Source organism: Cervus elaphus, chromosome 22 (genome assembly GCF_910594005.1).
Source record: "Cervus elaphus chromosome 22, mCerEla1.1, whole genome shotgun sequence".
In the NCBI taxonomy this organism is placed as follows: domain Eukaryota; kingdom Metazoa; phylum Chordata; class Mammalia; order Artiodactyla; family Cervidae; genus Cervus; species Cervus elaphus.
The window spans coordinates 31,447,058-31,467,970 of record NC_057836.1 but is presented as its reverse complement, the minus strand read 5'-3'; the positions used below and the strand labels follow the sequence as shown (position 1 = coordinate 31,467,970).

General features: G+C 42.1%; 1 protein-coding gene and 1 pseudogene across 1 annotated transcript in view; both read left to right on the top strand.

Moving 5' to 3' along the window:
- ST8SIA1 (ST8 alpha-N-acetyl-neuraminide alpha-2,8-sialyltransferase 1) overlaps positions 1–20,913 on the top strand; it is a 171,711-nt gene that overhangs the window by 55,057 nt on the left and 95,741 nt on the right. Inside the window, exon 2 of the mRNA XM_043881268.1 lies at positions 1,037–1,181. Coding sequence (XP_043737203.1) covers positions 1,037–1,181 — 145 coding nt within the window. The remainder of the gene's footprint in view (positions 1–1,036; positions 1,182–20,913) is intronic.
- On the top strand, positions 11,180–12,476 carry LOC122680183 (annotated as a pseudogene).

Sequence of the window (20,913 nt, the reverse complement as noted above, 5' to 3'; positions counted from 1 at the left end):
AGTTTGTTTTTGTTTTATTTTGGTTTTTCGTTCGCTTTTGTAGATTCCACCTGTGAATGAAATCAGTCTTTCTCTGTCTGACTTATGTCACTAAGCATAATACCTTCAAGGGTCATCCGTGTTGTTGCAGATGGCAGGATTTCATTCTTTTTCATGACTGAGTAGTATTCTGTGGTGTAGCACATCTTCTTAATCCATTCGTCCATCAATGGGCACTTAAGTTGTTTTTATATCTTGGCTATTGTAAATATTGGAGAAGGAAATGGCAACCCACTCCAATATTCTTGGCTGGGAAATCCCATGGACAGGGGAACCTGGTGGGCTACAGTCCTTCAGTCTGTGGACTTGCAAAGAATCGGACACGACCGAGCACGCACATGATTACATGATTGTTAATTCAGTTGACCCTTGAACGATATGGGTTCAAACTGCCATAAGGTTCACTTCTACATGTTTGTTTGTTTGTTTTCCAATAAATACATATAGTACCACACAATGTGAGGTTGGTTGAATCCATGGATGCAGAACTTCAGATATGGAGGGCTGACTGTGGGACTTGAGCATCTGTGGGTTTTAGTATCTGAGGCAGATCTTGGAACCAGTTCCCTGCAGATACCAAGGGACAACTTTAATGCTGTAGTGAGCATAGGGAGTGCATATATCTTCTTTTCAAACTAGTGTTTTTTTGTGCGCATGTGATAAATACCCAGAAGTGGAATAGCTGGGTCACATGGTAGTTCTAGTCTTAATTTTCTCAGGCATCTCCATACTGTTTTCCATAGTGGTTGCACCAATTTACAATCCTACCACCTGATGTCTTTTCTTCTGAAACTTTTTAAAACATTGTGAAATATTCCAGTCATGCATTCTGATGGCTGGAAGGGTGAATGAATAGTTGTCTAATCACCCTGGAGACACAGATGCTTTTGTGAGCTGGTGCTGAGGTAAGGCTGCACATCTCTGTGGGAATGACAAGTGAATGAGTCTGCTGCTCACTTAACCTGCTGTTCTTTTCTCTCTCTGTTTTCTCTCCTAGGAAACAGATGGAAGACTGCTGTGACCCCGCCCATCTCTTTGCTATGACTAAAATGAATTCCCCCATGGGGAAAAGCCTGTGGTACGATGGGGAGTTTTTATACTCATTCACCATTGACAATTCAACTTATTCTCTCTTCCCCCAGGTTAGTAAAGAGTTTACTGCCTTTCAATATAGTTTCTTATATGTCTTGATATCATAGGAAAGGGGTCATTGACCTTTTCTTACTAATCGGAGCTACTTCTTTTCATCTTCTTTCTTCTAAAAAAAATTATTTATTTACTTATGACTGTGCTGGGTTTTTGTTGCTTTCTCTCATTGCTCATCACCAGCTCTAGGCATGCAGGCTTCAGTCATTGTGACTCACAGGCTTAGTTGCCCTGTGGCATCTTCCCAGACCAGGGATCAAACTTGTGTCCCCTGCCTTAGCAGGCAGATTCTTAACCACTGGACTGCCAGAGAAGTTCGTATTCTCTTCTTAATTATAAATTCTTCCCTTTATAACTGTCATGTTGTGTGGGGGGTGGGGTGGGTGGGGAGAAGTCAAATGGTGATACAGGGGCAGCAGTAGGATAGTATAGAATAACAGATTTCCTAGAGCTTCTGATTTGAGTCGTATGAGACTGGAGGAGGCAAGCAGAGAAGGAGGCGAGGTCAGGGAGTTGTGGAATTCTAGTGTTTTGAGGTTGGCTGTGGAATGATCTTGAAGATTTGCAATACTGGAATGTTTTCTTAAGGCTGGTATTGCTCTTGGGGAGTGGGGACCATATGGTCAGAGGTTGCTTCTTAGAGCTTGTGAATCTTAATGCTGTGGTTAGATTACTGCTCTGAAGTGGAGGAGTGGTGGAGTGGTGGTGACGGAGAGAGAGTATCTGACCACTTTTGAAGTGGTCTAAATCAAGCTTTGCTCCCTTAGTGTTTTCCCCTGTGGTTTTCCAAGCACTGAAATCAAATGTTTTATTAAAGTAGATCTATGTAGCAATGGACTTTCCTGGTTGCTTAGTGGTAAAGAATCTGCCTGCAGTGCAGAAGACACAGGAGATACGGGTTTGCTACCTGGGTTGGGAAGATCCCCTGGAAGAGGGCATGACAACCCACTCCAGTATTCTTGCCTGGAAAATCCCATGGACGGAGGAGCCTGGGGAGCTACAGTCTATGGGGCTGCAGAGTCAGACACAGCTGAAGCAACTTAGGACAGCACAGAGCATCTATGTAGCAAGTTAGGGGGAAAGAAAGCAAATCTTTATTTCTAGGGAGCCCTAGAAATCATTAGGTGAATGGTGGAGTAGGAGTCATGAGGTGGCCCCTGAAATTACTTAGAACAAGAAGTTGCCGCCATAATTGTGGTTTAGAAATTAGAAGAACCCAGTGGCCACTGCCATTAGCAGAAAGGGGCCCCAGAAGTTGTTTCAACTCACCTCATCCCTCCAGACCTTCTTCAAGTGCATCTAATGGGTAAGATTAATTTGCATCCAGAACACTAGTTGCAGAGAATCCAAGAGGGGCAGTTTTTTTTTTTTTTTTTTTAAAGCAGTCGAGCTTTAGCAAGAAGCAAGAAAAGGGTGGAATTGAGGTTGAGTAAGCCAATTTGCAGTATCTTCTTTGTGCAAAAACTGATACCAACTTGTTATGAAATAAAGATGAGATAAGAAAGCAATCTCCTTTAACAGCTCATCAAATAGAAAAATATTTAAAGAAATCCAAAATAGGATTTTATAGATGAAGGCTTTCAGTCATACTAACTGACTCTGTGCTAGGAAATAGATTTGAAGAAAAGAAATGATTAAAGAAATACAAACTAACCTCCCATCTTATCTGTAAGTTGCAGCAGTAAGATAGCAGGAAACATTGTCCTTTTCAAGTGCATGAGCATGAATTCTGTGTCTCTCCCTGCCAGCTGCGAGATCAAGGAACCATCCCTGAATAATAAAGGAAAAGTGCTTTTTTCTTAGAAAGAGTTAAGCCGTTCTATCACTGTGTGTGCACAGTCGTTCCAAAGGCCTGAACCAGTTTAATGGGTGGACTTGAAAAAAAAAGTTACATATATATTCTTCTGATGAGATTCTGAAATGACTAATTAATTTATAGAAACCCTGGAAAATCAGTTTGCAGCAACACAAAGGGTATATATCCCTGGGCCCTCTTATTTCTTAGTGAAAGAATTCTAGTTTGTTATCAGGAAGCTAGCTAAATTGTCAGTTAATTGTTAGGCTTCATTCATGCTTCTGGTGGGAAGAAAGTGGCATGTGCTCATTAGGCAGAAATGCAGGTGAGTGAGCTGGGCTCCATGTTGTCAATTGAGTATAACATCTCTCCTTTCCCTTTATTTCAGCAAAATAATGCTATATCACTCCTTCTCTACCTGAGATGTATAGCTTTATATTACACTTTTAATTATATATTTTAATGTATTTATTTTAATTACATGTTATATGTCTCCCCTAAAGGCTCAATATAAGTTAGCCACAGTTATTATTGGCATTATTCCTTTGCCCATTTTTATCCACTGCTTTTATTGTTGTTGCCGAGGTGCAATCCAAGATTATGTGTTTGATGTGGAAAGTAATAGGTCCTGAATCAAGGTTGGAGGGTCCACAGAGGCCCTGTAGAGATGGTGTGTATTTTGTAATTACAGCTAGTGGCTTCTTATTTGTACATCTTATAACATCCCATGGCTTTATTATCTGCTGCTGTTTAGTCACCAGGTCATGCCCGACTCTTTTGCGAACCCATGGACTGTAGTTCACCAGGCTTCTCTGTCCATAGGATTGTCCAGGCAAGAATGCTGGAGTGGCCATTTCCTCCACCAGAGGATCTTCTTGATCCAGGGTTCAAACCTGCGTCTTCAGCGTCTCCTGCTTGGCAGGCAGATTTGTTACCACTGAGCCACCTGGGAAGCCTGGCTTTAATTCATTCAGTTTCACCTCCTATGCCATTATCTGCATAATTATCTATCACAGTTTTCCAAAATTCTTTATTTGCTGACCTCAGTACTATCTTGTGAAGTTTCGTGGAAACTCATTTTTGTGCCTTGTACAGTGCTTTGCACTCAGTGTAGATGTTCATTTCTAGCTGCTCACGGTTGCCAAGATCTCCTTGGAAACATCCCACCTGGGCTGGACCACTGCTCTGCTCTGGCTTGATCTACAGGAGACCAAGCAGGACAATCTGATGTAGTTGTTTCCAAATGGCTCTATAAATGTATTTTGATGAGATACTTCTTGATTATTATTATGTATGAGGTGGTACAGTGATAAAGAATCCACCTGCCAATGCAGGAGCTTCCGGAGATGTGGGTTCAATCCTTAGGTCAAGAAGATCCCCTGGAGTAGGAAATGGCAACTCACTCCAGTGTTCCTGACTGGGAAATTCCATGGACAGAGGAACCTGGCGGGCTATAGTCCATGGGATCGCAAAGAGTTGGACACAACTGAGCATGCACGAATGCACCCTTTAGACATGAAAGGCTGAATTTTAATCTTTATGTGGGTTTTCTAGAATATTCTTTGTGTGTGTGTGTTTGGAGGTGAAGGTGTGTTGGTAAGTGTTCCCACTTTGAAAATACTTCAGGATCCCTCCATCCCCTGGTTGGAATCAACTCCTTGCTCTGCCTGTCTCTTTGAAGCCTGTATGGTCCATATTTGTAGACAATACCAAATAAATACTATTTTGGGGCTTCCCTAGTAGCTCAGCTGGTTAAGAATCCACTTGCAGTGCAGGGGACCCCGGTTCGATTCCTGAGTTGGGAATATCCGCTGGAGAAGGGATAGGCTACCCACTCCAGAATTCTTGGGCTTCTCTGGTGGCTTAGCTGGTAAAGAATCCTCCTGCAATGCGGGAGACCTGGGTTCAATCCCTGATTTGGGAAGATCCCCTGGAGAAGGGAATGGCTACCCACTCCAGTATTCTGGTATTCTGGGCTGGAGAATTCCATGGACTATACAGTCCATGGAGGTCACAAAGAATCGGACATGACTGAGCAACTTTCACTTTCCGTTGGCTTAAAACATATTTTTGCCCAGAAAGAGCATAAATTTCTTTGGAAATGAGTGAGGAAGTAGCAGGAATGTTAGAAACCACAGCCGTGCTAATATAATCTGAGAAATATTTTTCTTTGGTGTAATAAAAACACGGTCAGCCTACCATTCCCTTACATTGTGCTGTATAGTCACGTGATATACATCACAAACTAGATGAGTCATTTTTCCTCAAAATATCCACTCAAGGCCGTGTGTAAAGAATCATATAATTAGTGCACCTCAAACAGACACTCATTTCCAGTTTCTCTGGTGGCCATAGGCTTCCACTTGGCCTGGATCCACCATACCCTTGGCCCGTGGGAAACCCAGCAGGACATGTTGAAACAGTTTTGTCAAAATGACTTTGTTAAAATGAAAATACATATTTTTATTTTCCTTCCGAGTAATGTGCTTAACAGAATCCTCCGAGCTTCTGGACATTCACACAGCAATTTTTTTTTTTTTCTCCTAACAAAATTTAGATTCAACTGTACAATCTATGGCTTTCGGTAATTCAGCTTTTTTACTTACCAATATGATGGGAGTCATTTTCCAAACACGTACCGTTTCAACTGAAGGAAACTAAAGAGACTAATGTTTGGCGGGCATAGATCTTTGCCAAGCCAGTGTTGGTTCATACTGTCAGACTTGTGTTTGGCTAAACTTTGGACCTCTTATGATTCCCTGTGGCTTTATTATCAAATTTCTCCAATTCTGACACAGGGGCTTAACCAAATAAGTACTTATTTATCTCAAGCAGTAATTTGAAATTAGGTGAGTAGTTCAAGGCTGGGTGGTGGCCACACAGTGCCATCTACTTCTCAGACTCCTGCTTGAAGAGCCTTAGCTGATGGCCAAGTAACCCAGTTTTGATCCAGGATCCCTGTAGGATGGAGAGGAAACAGAAGAATATGGACAGACTCCTGCTGACGTGCCAGTGATCAGGACAGAATCTCATGGCTGTGTCTAACCAAAAGAGACGCTAGGAAATTTTAGTATTTCAGCTCTGGACAAATGCACTCCATGTGCTGACCAGTGCATGCGTGCTAAGCTGTTTTAGGACTCTTATTGACCCCATGGACTATAGCCCGCCAGGCTTCTCTGTCCACGGGATTCTCCAGGCAAAATCACTGGAGTGGGTTTTCATGCCCTCCTCTAGGGGATCTTCCCCATCCAGGGGTCAAACCTGTGTCTCTTATGTCTTCTGCATTGGCAGGCAGATTCTTTACCACTAGCACCGCCTGAGAAGCCATGTGTTGATCTGCACTATCTGTCTTAGTTTTTTCACGTGTTAGCTCACTTTATCCTCATAGCAACTCTGTGATGGTTACCATGGTCTTCATTTCATAGGTGAAACAGAACTGAGATGGGCTAAATAACTTACTCATGAATCTAGAGATTGCAAGTGGAGGGCTGACATGTGAAACCTGGCCCATCTGATTTCCAATGTATTATTGTTTATTCTTTTTTTTTCCTTCTTGAAAAATCATGGGTTCTGGTGATTTATTGTTAATTTATATCAGTCATCTTGAAACCATTTTAAGTTTTTTACTTCCCTTAGATGATTATTCTGAAAGGAAATGGAGAATTTCTTTTTGTTATTTGAGAGAGAAAAAATAGAGTACAGACATGCAGGGTCTAGGATTTCCTGCAGCACTGTAGTTTCCCTTTGACTTTGAGTGCCTTTATGGCCCTCTTAGGAAGGAGAAATAAGACTAGTCCCTTTATTTTGATTGCTATTAAATGGGTTCTTGGGCCCAATTCCAATGTGTGTGACTGGAGACTTCCCCACACCACCAAGCAATTCTCAGACACCCACTGGTGGTCTTACAATTCAACTCAATTCTGACACTACATACCTGGAATTAGCATCAGATTCCAAGGACTAAGAGACTCAGGTTTGATCCCTGAGTCAGGAAGATGCCCTGGAGAAAGGCATGGCAACTAACTCTAGTATTCTTGCCTAGTATTCATGGACAGAGGAGGAAGGACACAACTGAAGCGACTTAGCACGCACACCAAGGACTCAGTCCAATAAGACTGCTGTCCACTTCAAACATCAGTGGCAAGCCCAGGTTATGGCTTGTGCTTTTGACTGACTGACTATGCATTGGAGATTCCAGTGGCTCCCTCCAGCTCAGACTGCCAGTCGCAAGTCCAGGTCTTATCCTGATTGACTTCTGACTGACCCTCTATAAATCAGAGGTTCCTACGACCTCCTTCTTGCATTCTGTGAGTTTGCTGGAACTGTTCACAGAACTCAAGGAATCCATTTATTCACTCCATTACTGATTTATTACAAAGGCTATTAGAGGATACAGATCAACAGCCTGATGAAGAGTTACATAGGGCAATGTCCCCAACAAAGGAGCTTCTGTTCTTGGGGACCTTGGGGCCTTGCTTGGTGGCAAGCGGAAGCACCCTGTTTCCACAACCTGGAAGTTCTCTGAACCTCATCCTTTGGGTGTTTTATGATGGTTTTATTGTGTCAGCATGATTGATTAGCACACTGACTATTGGTATTTGATTCAACCTCTAGCCATTCTCCTCTCCCTGGAAATCCAGGGACTGAGACTGGAACTTCCAATCCTCTGTTCATGATGAGTTCCCTTGACAACCAGCCCCCCTCCTTAGGTGGGTTCCAAAAGTGACCTTCGTTAACATAAACCCAGTTGTGGTGTGAAGGGGCTTGTTGTGAATAACAAGACACCCATTTCACCTTTATGGCTCTGAAGGAGTTTCAGGAACTGGGGACAAGAGACCAAATATTATAAAAGATGCTCCCTTCACTCATATTACTCAGGAAATTCCAAGGGTTTGGGGAGCCATAAGGCAGGAACTGTGGATGAAGACCAAATATCTTTCAGAAACATATTTTGGTCATCTGAATGACCAAATATATTTGTTCCTTATAAATCACATCACATCTGTCATAGAGAAATCCAGGTTCTCAGAGGGAAGCACTTTATTCTTCGTACATTCATACTTTATTATAGGAATCCAGAACATGATTCCACTGCCATTAACTACCTCAGGGCATTTATTCTGTCATCATTGGTTGAATGCCAGCATTAGAGAAATATGTAGGGAATGGAATCTAAAGATCTGGGTGTTAGACCTGGCCTTTCTAGGATGGTATTTGTCATCTCAGGCAAGTCATTAGTGGTTGTAACTATTCTTAGACTGAATTTTAGAATTTTCAATTTGGGATTGATAATACCTGGTGTTCATATTTCAGTGTTCTTATGAGAAACAAAGTTAAAAGGAGATTAGGGATGTAAAAGTACTTTGTAATGAATGCACAATGCAAACATATAATAATGTTACTTTATTATCTTTTTAAGCATTTATGGCATGTAAGCATTTCTTAGGAATTTTGGTAATAGAGGAACCAATGGGGGAGTGGAAGCACTAGAAAAGGGGTCAGTTTTCCATGCTGGTGAGTAGTGAGGCGATAAATCTGTTGAGTCTGGGATTTAGGGAAATATAAAGGAATGATGGAGAATGCCTCAGACTCAGGCAGTCAGGCATTTGTATCATTATAGTTGGATAATAATGATGATATGCTGAAATGTGATGTGAGAAATATGCAATGTGAGAACCATTATTAATTTCTAGTGAATTAAGATTCTGTGTCTAAACAGTGGGTTAGCTACTGTTCCTCATACTGTTCTATAACTGAGAAGATAAGGAGAGTGGGTCATCCCAGGATTTCCACATGTCTGTTATCCTCAGAGGAGAGGAAGGCACAAGATTAGAAGTGAGTTATGGGTGAATCTAGAGTCTGTTATTTAGCGTGAAGTAAGTCAGAAAGAGAAAAAACAAATATAGAATATAGCACGTTTATTGGGGCTTCCCTGGGTGGCTCAGAGCTAAAGAATCTGCCTGCCAATGCAGTTAATGCGGGTTTTATCCCTTGGTTGAGAAGATCCCCTGGAGCAGAAAATGGCAACAGATTCCAGTATTCTTGCCTGGGAAATCCCATGGACAGAGAAACCTGATGGGCTACAGTCCATGGAGTTGCAAAAAAGTCAGACATCACTTAGTGACGAAACAATAACACCACATATATGTGGAATCTGGGAAAATGGTACTGATGAACCTATTTGCAGGACAGGAATAGAGACACGGAAGTAGACAACAGACTTGTGGACGCTATGGGGGGAGAGGGTGGGACTCATTGGGAGATGAGAACTGATGTATATACACTACACTACCATTTGTAAGATATAGCTAGTGGGAGCCTGCTATATAGCACAGAGAGCTTGGCTTGGTGCTCTGTGATAACCTAGAGGGGCGGGATGGGGCAGGGGTCTCAAGAGAGAGGAGAGATATGAATACATATAGCTGATTCACATTGTAGTACAGCAAAAACTAACAACATTGTAAAGCAATTATACTCCACTTAAAATAAATATAAAAGAAAAAAAAAAGAAGTGAGTTGCCCCACAGAGTAGTTGAAGATAAACTGAAGGATGTGTTTGTCTTTCAAACTTAAAAATAATTACAAGTTAAGATCTTTCTCTAATGAAAACTGGGCTTCCCTGGTGGCTCAGATGGTAAAGACTCTGCCTGCAATGCTAGGAGATCTGCACTGGATCCCTGGGTAGGGCAGATCACCTGGAGGAGGAAATGGCAACCCACTCCAGTCTTCTTGCCTGGAGAATCCTATGGACAGAGGAACCTGGCAGGCTACAGTCCAGGGAGTTGCAAAGAGTTGGACATGATTGAGCAACACTTTCACTTTTCTAATAAAATTATCATAGGTTGTCTATGGTTGAAAATAAAATGAAAATGAAATGTAATGAGTGGTCTATCTTGCTATGGTGTGGACCTTTCTAAAATGTTTGACAGTGGATAAAATTTAGTGCAAAGACTGATCATGGCTCAGACTTACAACTTCCTGGAAACAGTTGAAAAGCCTGCATGGCACGTTACCACTGAGTCAGATCTCATCCGAAGGTCTGATGGGAGCGATAACTCTTTTCAGGAGGTTTGCATGTTCCATAGAACATTTTCTTCTTAGGTTTGGTTGACATGACAGGGTGTTTTTCCTGCAGAGAAAGCTGGTATCTGTTTTTCATCAGCTGGTGTCTTTATCTTGGTCCTTCTTACGGGCCAATGTCCAGATGTAGAGAGGCATTTCTGATTTTGATTTCATTTTGAGCTTTTGTTTTCATACCAGGAAGCCTCCGTTTCTTTTTTGCTCTTGATGTACTCATTTGCAGTTCTTAACTCTATTAGGGATCTCTTAACTGCATAAAGATACATTTGATTAACTTAGAGCATATCAACACTGAATTTTCTCTGACTTAATTAATTTGGTCAGGGAATAAAAAGATACAGAATGAGTATGGAGAACATTTTCTTAATGTTTGTATCTGTTCAAATCAATTTACTCTATTCTGCTAATTGGCCTGCAGTCTTTAGGTCCCTTGGGAGCTGGTGCAATGTTCTTGTCATCCTTCATGGCCTGACACACCTTATCTGCAGGTCAGAACTTCAGGGTAGACTTGCCTGACAAGGTGAAGAACGGGTAGGGAGGGGATAGAATAGGGAAGTGAATTTAGCTATGGAGACTGAAAGGAGGTCCAGCCAGTAGTAGCCAAGTAGATTAAGATTCTCAATCTAGTTAACTGTTGGCAGTAACCAGGAGATAATAAGAAGCAAAAGAAAGACAAATACCCTTTGATATCACTTATATGTGAAGTCGAAAAGATGACACAAATGAAGTTATCTACAAAACAGAAGCAGGCTCACAGACATAGAAAACAGACTTGTGGTTGCCAAGGCAGAGGGGGAGTGGTGAAGGGATAGAGTGGGAGTTTGGGATTAGCAGATGCAAACTATTATATAGAGAATGCATAACAAGGTCCTACTGTATAGCACAGGGAACTATGTATTCAATATCTGTGATAAATCATAATCAAAAAATATGAAAAAGAATGTATATATAACCAAATCACTTTGCTACACAGTAGAGATTAATATTATAAATCAACTATACTTTAATAAAATAAATTAAAAAGGAAACAAATGAATGGTTACCAAGAGGGAAAGGGAGGAGAGGGAAGGTTAAATTAGGAGTTTTGGATTAACATATACACACTTCTACATATAAAGAGATAAACAACAAGGACCTATTGTATAGCACAGGGAACTATATTCAGTATCTTGTAATAACCTGTAATGAAAAGAATCTGAGAAAGAGTAGATGTATATGTGTACCTACATCAATTTGTTGTACACTTGAAAGTAACACAACATTGCAAATCAATTATACTTCAATTTAAACAAGAAAAAAAAAAAAGATGTTCCACTAGTGTGAGGCTCTATCCAGAGAGCCATATTCAACTGTCACTGATTTCAAGTTTCCAGCCACTAGGCTAGACGTTTTGGCAACTGGTGGCTTCAGGGAGGTACAGACCAGAGAAGGGCAGAGTCCCATCCTTCTAGAGACTTGGGAGCTGATTCTCTAATCCAGGCAGGGACCCAGGGGGATAGGATGGACGTTTGCAGCATGGAGATTGTTAGGACTTGACCAAGTCATAATAGCCTTCCGCACCAAGCTGCAAAAACAAGGAGCATGTGATTGAGGCCCTCTCCAGGTCCAAGTTCAAGTTTCCTGGCCACCAGAAGCTCCACAGCTCCAAAAAGTAGAGAATTGCTGGCTCTTTACCTTTGCCACACCACCAAAGTTTCTGGTGTCCCATGAGCTGCTGCCCCACACCGTATTATGGGTATTGTAAGAAAAAGCCATACCGAAAGTCTCCCTTTTGCCAAGGCGTCTCAGATGCTAAGATCTACTTCTTTGACCTGGGGTGGAAGAAGGCAGAGGTGGATGAGTTCCCTCTCTGCGGCCACATGGTGTGAGGTAAGCATGAGTAGCTTTCCTTCGAAGCCCTGGGGGCTTCCTTTATTTGTCGAGCAAGCACATGGTGAAAAGCTGTGGCAAAGGTGGTTTTCACATCCTGGTGTGGCTCCACCCCATCATGTCATCTGTATCAATAAGATGTTGTCCTGTGCTGGAGCTGATAGGCTCCACACAGGTATGTGTGGTACCTTGGAAAGCCCTAGGGTACAGTGGCCAGGGTCCACATTGGCCAAGTCGTAATGTCCATCTCCACCAAGCTGAAGGACAAGGAGCATGTGATTGAGGCCCTCTGTAGCGCCAAGTTCAAGTTCCCTGGCTGCCAGAAGAGCCACATGTCCAGGAAGTGGAGATTTACCAAGTCTAATGTGGATGAATTTGAAAAAATGGTGGCATGAAACACTGTCCGTATGGCTGCAGGTTCAAATACATCCCTCTTGTTGTTGTCCAGTTCCTCAGTCATGTTTGAGTCTTTTCGACCCCATGGACTTTGTGACCCCAGCTCGCCAGGTCTCCCTGTTCCTCATCATCTCCCAAAGTTTGCCCAAGTTCATGTCCATTGCATCAGGGATTCCATCCAGCCATCTCATCCTCTGATGCCCTCTTCTCCTTCTGCCCTCAGTCTTTCCCAGCATCAGGGACTTTTCCAATGAGTAGTCTGTTCCCATCAAATGACTAAAATACTGTAGCTTCAGCTTCAGCATCAGTCCTTCCAAGGAGTGTTCGAAGTCAACGGTGTTGCTGCTGCTGCTAAGTCGCTTCAGTTATGTCCGACTGTGTGTGACCCCATAGATGGCAGCCCACCAGCCTCCCCCGTCCCTGGGATTCTCCGGGCAAGAACACTGGAGTGGGTTGCCATTTCCTTCTCTAATGAGTGAAAGTGAAAAGTGAAAGTGAAGTTGCTCAGTCGTGTCCGACTCTTCGTGACCCCATAGACTACAGCCTACCAGGCTCCTCCATCCATGGGATTTTCCAGGCAAGAGTACTGGAGTGGGTTGCCATTGCCTTCTCTGCAATGATGTTGATTTCATCCCTAATCCTGGCCTAATCGGGACAGTTTTTGAGAACAAGGCAGAGGCACATTTCTAGAACTGAGTCTGAGCTGGGCACCAGGAATCTGGAAGAGCAACGTGGGACCGTGTTTTGAAAATAAGACAGAGGCCAAGTTACCAGCGTCACACCACAAGGCCGGAGTCAGAGACCATGGGTAACTTGATGGTGGTTCCCACAGCTTTGGGTGGCTGCCTCCCCAGATCATTTCCCTGAAGCCAGGGCTGGTCCACATTTCCCAGGGCTCAGGCCAAGTCTGCAGTGGCCTGAGTGTGGGTTCAGGCTGAGAATTAGGCTTCATAAAGAATAATTTTCTAGACAAAATATTAAGTTCTTACCCTCTCCTGGGTCACCTCTGTGGAGACTGCCAGTACAGAGGACACAGATGCTCAGTGAAGGAGAGAATCTGGGCAGATTGTTAACCAAGGCAATGCATTAGCAGTTTGTCTGAAAAATACAGCACTTCCCTGGTGACTCAGATGGTAAAGAATCCGCCTCCAATGCAGGAGACCCGAGTTCGATTCCTAGGTAGGGAAGATCCCTTGGAGAAAAGAATGGCTCCCCACTCCAATATTCTTGCCTGGAGAATTCCATGGACAGAGGAGACTGGCGGGCTAGGTGAAGGACTAAGTGTGGTGAAATTTAGGATGGATAGGGTGTGGATCAAGATTCGGTGACTGTAATGGAAACAGAAGTGCTTCCTGAGGATAACCAACATTTTATACTCTGAAAACTATTATACGTAAAATTTTTCTTGATACATTTCATTTTTCCTGTCTTCTGAGACTCAGACTTTTAACTCTTTGCTAAGGAAAATAAAAAGGTGCTGAGCAGAAAGACAATAGCAAAGTAAATTCATTCGAGAATTTTTACTCTGGGCGATCTGCTGTTAATGCACTGGCTAGCAGTTCCTTATAAGTATATGACTATTTTGCTTAAATTTTCCTCTTCCTTGGGTTCAGTCGACTCTTAATGAGTTGGCCAAAAGTTTCATTTGGGTTTTTCCGTACCATCTTACAGAAAAACCCGAATGTACCTTTAGGCCAATCTAATACAATTTGGGGTCTTATCTACTATTCAGAGGATAACACATTCACAAAGTATTGTTATTCTGGAACCATAAAACATATACATTTCCTAATTGTTTTTTCTTGTTAAAGCCTGACATAGGTGTTGACTGTTACACACAAGGTCATTAAGAAATGAAGTAACTGCAGTTGGCAGGTGCTTCCAGATGAGATGGAGATTGTTGGAATTCTTCAAACGTGAAGGCCAGTGATATGTATGGACTCCAGGGAAAAATATAGTATTTCTTTTTTAATAAAATAAACTTTAATCTTAATTTTATTTGTATTTGTTTATTTACAAATATCTGTTGGTCCTGTTCAAGTGTCATTTTTTTTAAAGAAGTATAGCTGATTTACAGTATCATGTTAGTTATTGATATACAGCACAGTTGTACATATATATACATCTGTATATACATATGTATTTTTTTTCATATTCTTTTCCCTTATTACAAAGAATTGAGTATAGTTTCCTTTGCTTTCCAGTAGGTCCTTGTTGATTATATAAAAAATATAGTACTTCTATGTGATCCATAAAATTTAGTACAAATTGAGAACCAACAACATATAATCAGAGTTGAGTTAAAGTTTTAAATAAGGCTTTGCTGCCCCAGAAATTCCCTTTCACATGTGTTGAACTTGCCAGCAAAATGAATATGCCCTGTGCCAGCAAGACTGTGCTTTCCTAAAATTTGGGTAATTCTGTATAAAATAGAGAGCTGACACATTCGTTCAACAGGCATTTATTAAGCAATTTATTTCTGTTGTGTACTAGGGACTGGACTCACTCCTGGGGAGATGGTGGTGAGTTAAAAGAGACCCTTTCTTTCCCCTTATTTGGGTCCTGTCTCAGTGTCCCAGAGGCTCCTTACCTTCCACATGTTCAAAATTTAACTCCCTCTTTCCCCACCAGCTTCTCTTTATTCCCTGTTGCAGGAAATGATAACCCACTCAATCACTGGAGTTGTACTTATGTTTGAGTCCATCCTCTGTACCAACCACATTTCCAGTGCCATTTCCTTTTGTAAATCTCTCTTGACTCCACTCCCTCTTTCAAGACCTCTCTGCCACTGCAGTAGGTCAGGGTTTGTCATCTGTTACATGGGTTCATTCGAGAACTTTCTGACAAGTTTCTCTCTAACGAACTTGCCTCCCTGCAACGCCCTGCACCCTGATGCCAGTGGCTGTGGTTACAAAATGTAAATGATTTGTGTCACTTCTCTTAGGCTGCTCCTCTCTGCTTGCCATGCAAGCAAACAAAAGCAAGTGGCCAGACTGAACACTCGCTAAGCCTCCTGGAGCAGAGTCAGAGCAGGAAACTCATGGAGAAGGACAAGTAGCAGCTGGCAGACACTCTGCTGCCTTTTCATGATTAAAAATGATGAGATTCTAGATGTTCTAGACTCCAGGAGAGGGACCCTTAAGCTAGGCTGGCATAGTAATCATCTAATTAGGAGTGCTAACCCTTCCCCTCATGTGATTCAAAAACTGTGGTATTTTTGTACTAAGATACAGCAGAGCTTGACTTTGGCTTGGTTTATCAGCTCAGTGTTTGCAGGTGATGGAAAGCCCTCTGTAGTCATGACTAGCAGCCAGAGGACAAGCCTTGCACCCATGGGTGAACGACGTAGCTTGCCAGAAAAGGATTTATCAATTGGCTCATGGATAGGTAAGAGTTGGCCTCTTCCCTGGCATGAGGGGAGGGCTGAGATCCTGCCTTGCTGTTGGCCCGGATTGAGGGCCTTCAGTGCCAGACCACTGCTGGCCTCAATGGTGCTTTTACCAGAGGCCACTTCCTTTTAGACTGCAAGCACTCAGTCTTGGACAAGTTAATCCTGCCTGATTACCACCTATAGATAAAGGTGGTAAAGGTCAGACTTCATTCAGTGGCACACAGGCCTTCAATATCTGAACTCTTGGAAGATATAAGATGGTATCAGCTTGGTAATAGCCATCCATCTTCTTTCCCCTGCTGCTTATTACTTTACACAATTGATTCTCAAACACGGGTTTGAAGTGCATGGGACCACTTATATGCCAATTTTTTTCAATGGTAAATGCTAAAGTACTACTTCATCTCCTGTGGGTTGAAACTCAGGTTCAGAACCATGAATACAGAGGAACCATGTATAAGAAGGGCTGATTATAAGCTAACATGAGAATTTTTTTAACTGTGCAGAGGATTGGGCTCCCTAACCACCCCTCCCCCTACATTCAAGAATCAGCTGTACTCTGTGATTACCATGTGACTTGCATTTCCCCTCAAAAGTTGTGCTTTTTTATTCCCTCTGCCCAGCATATTCTTCCTTTCGTTGTCTGATAAGTTCTTCTTTATCTTTCAAGATCCAGCTAAAGCATCTTCGTATGTGTATAATCTTCCCAGTTTCCTCTCCAAAATCTCTGTTGCCTGCCATGTCAATTAAAAATCTGTTCTCCCCCTCCTCTGCCCTGCCCAAATTTGTGTATATCTCTGTCACTGTGCTACTGAATAGCTAGTTCACATGCTTTCTGCATACCAGAAAGCTTCTGAGGGCAGTATCTAGACAGGGCCTGGCACGTAGCAGGGCAGATGGTAAGTGAAAACAAGCTGAATTAACGATAGAAGGGGGAGTTGTTCTTCCAGAGCCTTTGCAACCACATGTCTGCAGCTTTATTCTTTTGGAAGAAGATGCTGCCTGTGCTGGAAGGACCCAGGATCAGTCCTGTGAACCCCACAATACTGGTAGAAGGAAAGGGAGTGGGTGTTAACATGATCCACGTTGTGTGGGATGTGGCATGTCCGAGATCACTTAGGGTTTCATTCTAGTTTTGAGACGAACATGATCATACAGTTTTAAAGTTAAGCCACGGTTTTGGTGCTGGACATGTAGTTGTTAAAATAAGTCCCCTACATATGAATGAGTTTTGTTTCAAGGACTCATTCATAAATCCAATTTTTTTTAAATCCAACAAAGTTAGCCTAGGTACCCAACTAACATTCGACTATATAGTACAGTACTGTAACAGATTTATAATACTTTTCACCCAAATAATACATAAAAATACAAAAATAAAAGCATTTTTAGTCTTATAGTACAGTACCTTGAAAAGTGCATTAGTACAGTCCAACAACTGGCATGGGGGCTGGCATCGAGTGAACGGGCAAGAAGAGTTACTGGCTGGAGGAGGGAGAGGAGGTGAGCGACGGTAGAGCTGAAGGGTCGTCAGCAATAGGAGACAGAAGGCAGACTGCAATTTCACTGATGCCTGACATTGATGAAACGCACATTCACATCTTTGGAAATTTGCAACTTGAAGGTTTGTATATAAGGGGATTACTGCATTTTATTTTAGTTTGTTTTGCTATTATTAAACCAGTTTTCAACTATATTATTCTTGAGAGATTGTTATTGGATAGAGCTGAAGGGCATTTGAATGTTCGTGAAGATCATTTCTTTCTCTATCACATCTCTCTTCCTTATTTTCCACCATTGCCTCTCCCCTCCTGTTCTAGGTGACAGTGGCCTCTTGCCCAGGATTTTATAGTAGTCCCTTATTGGCCTTCTTCTATCTAATCTGGCCTCCTCTCTAGTTGGTTTCCAAATTGCAGCCTGAGTTGCTATTTTAGAATGCAGATCAGATTGTGTCATCCCATTGTTTAAAATCCTTGATCAGCTATCCCACTGATTTCAGGATAAGACAGACTTCTTAGGCCCACAAGACTCTGCCTACTCTTCCCTGCCTGGGGCTCTAACATCAGTTTGCATGGTGTTCGCTCTCACCCTTGACTCTTCACCTTTCTGGCTTGCTTTCGGCCCCTAATAAATGCTATGCGCTCTCTTTCTATAGAGTTTTGTGACAGTCTGTCCCTTTCCCTGGAAGGCTCTTATGTTCTCTTATCTGGTTCACTCATGTTAATCCCTTGGATTCTGTTTGAGTATCAGTTCCTCCAGGTACCTTCCTTCAGATGCCTCTCATTCATCACTTCAGATTCAGTTGTTTAAGTATTTGATTCAAGGCTGTCTCTCATTTGAGATAGTATTCACTGTCCCGGGGACAGTATTTAATTTGGGAGGATAGGGAACTCTGTGGTACTGTTACTGAGTCCCAGCTTGTACTGCTTGCCACACGACAGGCCAGTCAGTGGAGAGATGAGATGTTTGGGCAAGGAAACATGACTTTATCCAGAAAACCCCCAGACGGAGAAGATGACAGACTAGTGTCCCAAAGCTCCATCTTACCCAAATTTGGATTCAGGCTTCTCTACTAAAAGGGGAAGAGGTATGTCTGGTTGTTGCAAACTTGGATTGGTTTGCAATGTCTGGTTGGTGCCAGAATCCTTTTGTCTTGGGTTGTCTCCGCAGGTCAGGTAAATATGCAAGATACAAACATTATTCTCTAGGACATCCCTTAAACATCCAGGAAGACAAATGTTATTCTCTGTTCTTCAACTTTTTATCTCTATATGAATGAAAGTTTTTTAGCTTTAAAGGTCAAGCCTGGTAGGCAGAGCTTTGAGAAAGGGCTATTGTGTATATTTCAGGTTTGTTCTCTGTTATAGTATCTCAGTTATTACCCTGAAGCTTGGGACACAATAGAGGTTCAGTAAATTTTAGTGGAAGGAATGAAACAGCTTGGTTTTACTGTGTAAAATCACCAACTGTAATCTTGGTAGACCTCCCAGCTAGGTGCGGCATATATATGTGCAGACATATACACACACATATACACACACACATACATATTTTTATATAAGAAACTTGGAGTTCATTATCACAGAGCAGAGGGGGAGAGCCCCACATTGGATGCAGTCACTTGGGAAACCCCTAAATGATTGTCTGAGACTGAAGCCTGTAAGAGAAGCCTGGTGGTGATGCTCAAGGAGGGTTGAACAGCCCAAATAGACATTGAACCCCTATTGTTGCTACAACTTTATTGCCCTTAGGTGGTTATTTATCAATACGGGGTCTCAGGTGTTGCAGTGAAATCAATCTTGCAAGATACCAAAATGAGGAAATTGCTCCTCTTTCCAAAGGTTTAAAATCACTGTCAGTGATGTCAGCTCAGCCAGGCTCTGCCCTCTGCCCAAGCAGAACTAAAGGGCAGGAGCAGTGATGGGGCTAGAAGAGCAGGTGTCCCCTGGGTCTCCTCCCTGCCTGGAGCTGGCATCCCCAGGCTCTAGGCCCCCATGTTGAGGTCATCATGCTCTCTTCTTCAATCTTCCAGCCATCAGATATCCTAGCACCAATTTTCCTGCAAAACAAACTTGTGGGATTTGTATTTTGAAATGACGGCTCTTACAATACCGCCATCTTTTCAATTAACATACTCCTTCCCTGCTTGTTTTCAAGGTATCTTGCCTCAGCTGCTGGAGGGAAACATTTTTTAGTCTTTGTAGCACTACAGAGCCAAGATATTTAGGAAACAAACCAATCAATATAAACCAATATAGCTCCAAAACAACGTCTTGCCAGAGACTGTAATAATATTTTAGCCCCTTGGAACTCTAACAAGGAAAAAGATTTCAGCCAGATTATAGACACTAAACTAGTATGTTGAGTGTGCAGTTAGAAAAATCATCTTTTGACTTGAAAACTTCATGACGTTTCTGGGAAGTAGTAAAAGCCATCAATTAAGTAACCCTCTAAGACTTCTTTTTCAGATTGTAATCCCATTTCATGAGAAAGACCTTGCAGCTAAAGTAGTAGAATGCTCTATAATATTCAGAAGGAAGAAGATAGAACAGATCAAAAATTAAAAGTCAATGACAGGCATTAAGTTCTTAAGGCATTTTATCCCTTCATTGCTGACCTTTCCCTTAAGGAACAAATAGAGGCAAGGAAAGGTTTAGAACATGAAGATTTAGGTCCAGAAAATTAAATCATGGTGAGGATTTGTCAGCTGTGAGGTGGATTAAGTGAGGACTAGGAGACCTTGGGGGCAGGAAAGGCAAACTGTTATCATATTAATAAAAAAAATAGTGGCACTAAAATGTAATGGATAATGTCATGTCTTTAAAAAGAGAGTGCCTGAAGGAAACTCGGGTGTTATGTTTTAGTTTGTAAAACCACTGGAATCTTGGTGAATCACGCTTGCAGATAGTGGAGAGAAGTTGTAAGCTGAATAGGGCAGGAGTGTGTAAGCTATGGGGATAGGCAGAGCAGATATGGGGAAGTGGGCACTGGAAAAACAGTGGAAAACAGGGAGGAGATCAAAGCAATGTAGTTATTGGTTACGACCAGTCCATCCTAAAGGAAATCAGTCCTGAATATTCAATGGAAGGACTGATGCTGAAGCTGAAACTCCAGTACTTTGGCCACCTGATGTGAAAAACTGACTCATTTGAAAAGACCCTGATGCTGGGAAAGATTGAAGGCAGGAGGAGAAGGGGTTGACAGAGGATGAGATGGTTGGATGGCATCACCGACTCAATGGACATGAGTTGAGTAAGCTCCAGGAGTTGGTGATGGACAGGGAAGCCTGGCGTGCTGCAGTCCATGGGGTCACAAAGAGTTGGATACGACTGAGCGACTGAACTGAACTGAAGTGGTTAATTAAGGTTAGTAATGGCTAATATTTACTGAGTAATCTTGAAGTGCCAGGCTTGGCAGGTTTTTAAATTATCAGCTCATCTAATTCTCTTAATACCTCTCAGAAGGTACTTTTATTTTCATTTTATAGGAGAGAAAACTGAGACTGAGGTTCAGTAAAAATCTCAAGGCCACACAGTTGGTGGGAGAAGCTCTGACTCTTGTCATTTTTTTGTGTGTTACATCCTCCATGACTTTTGAGTCTTTTCCATGACCTGGACACTTAGAGAATGATGGACAAATAATATAGATGTATTACATTACATGTATAAATATGCAGTCTGTATATGTTATTCTTCTG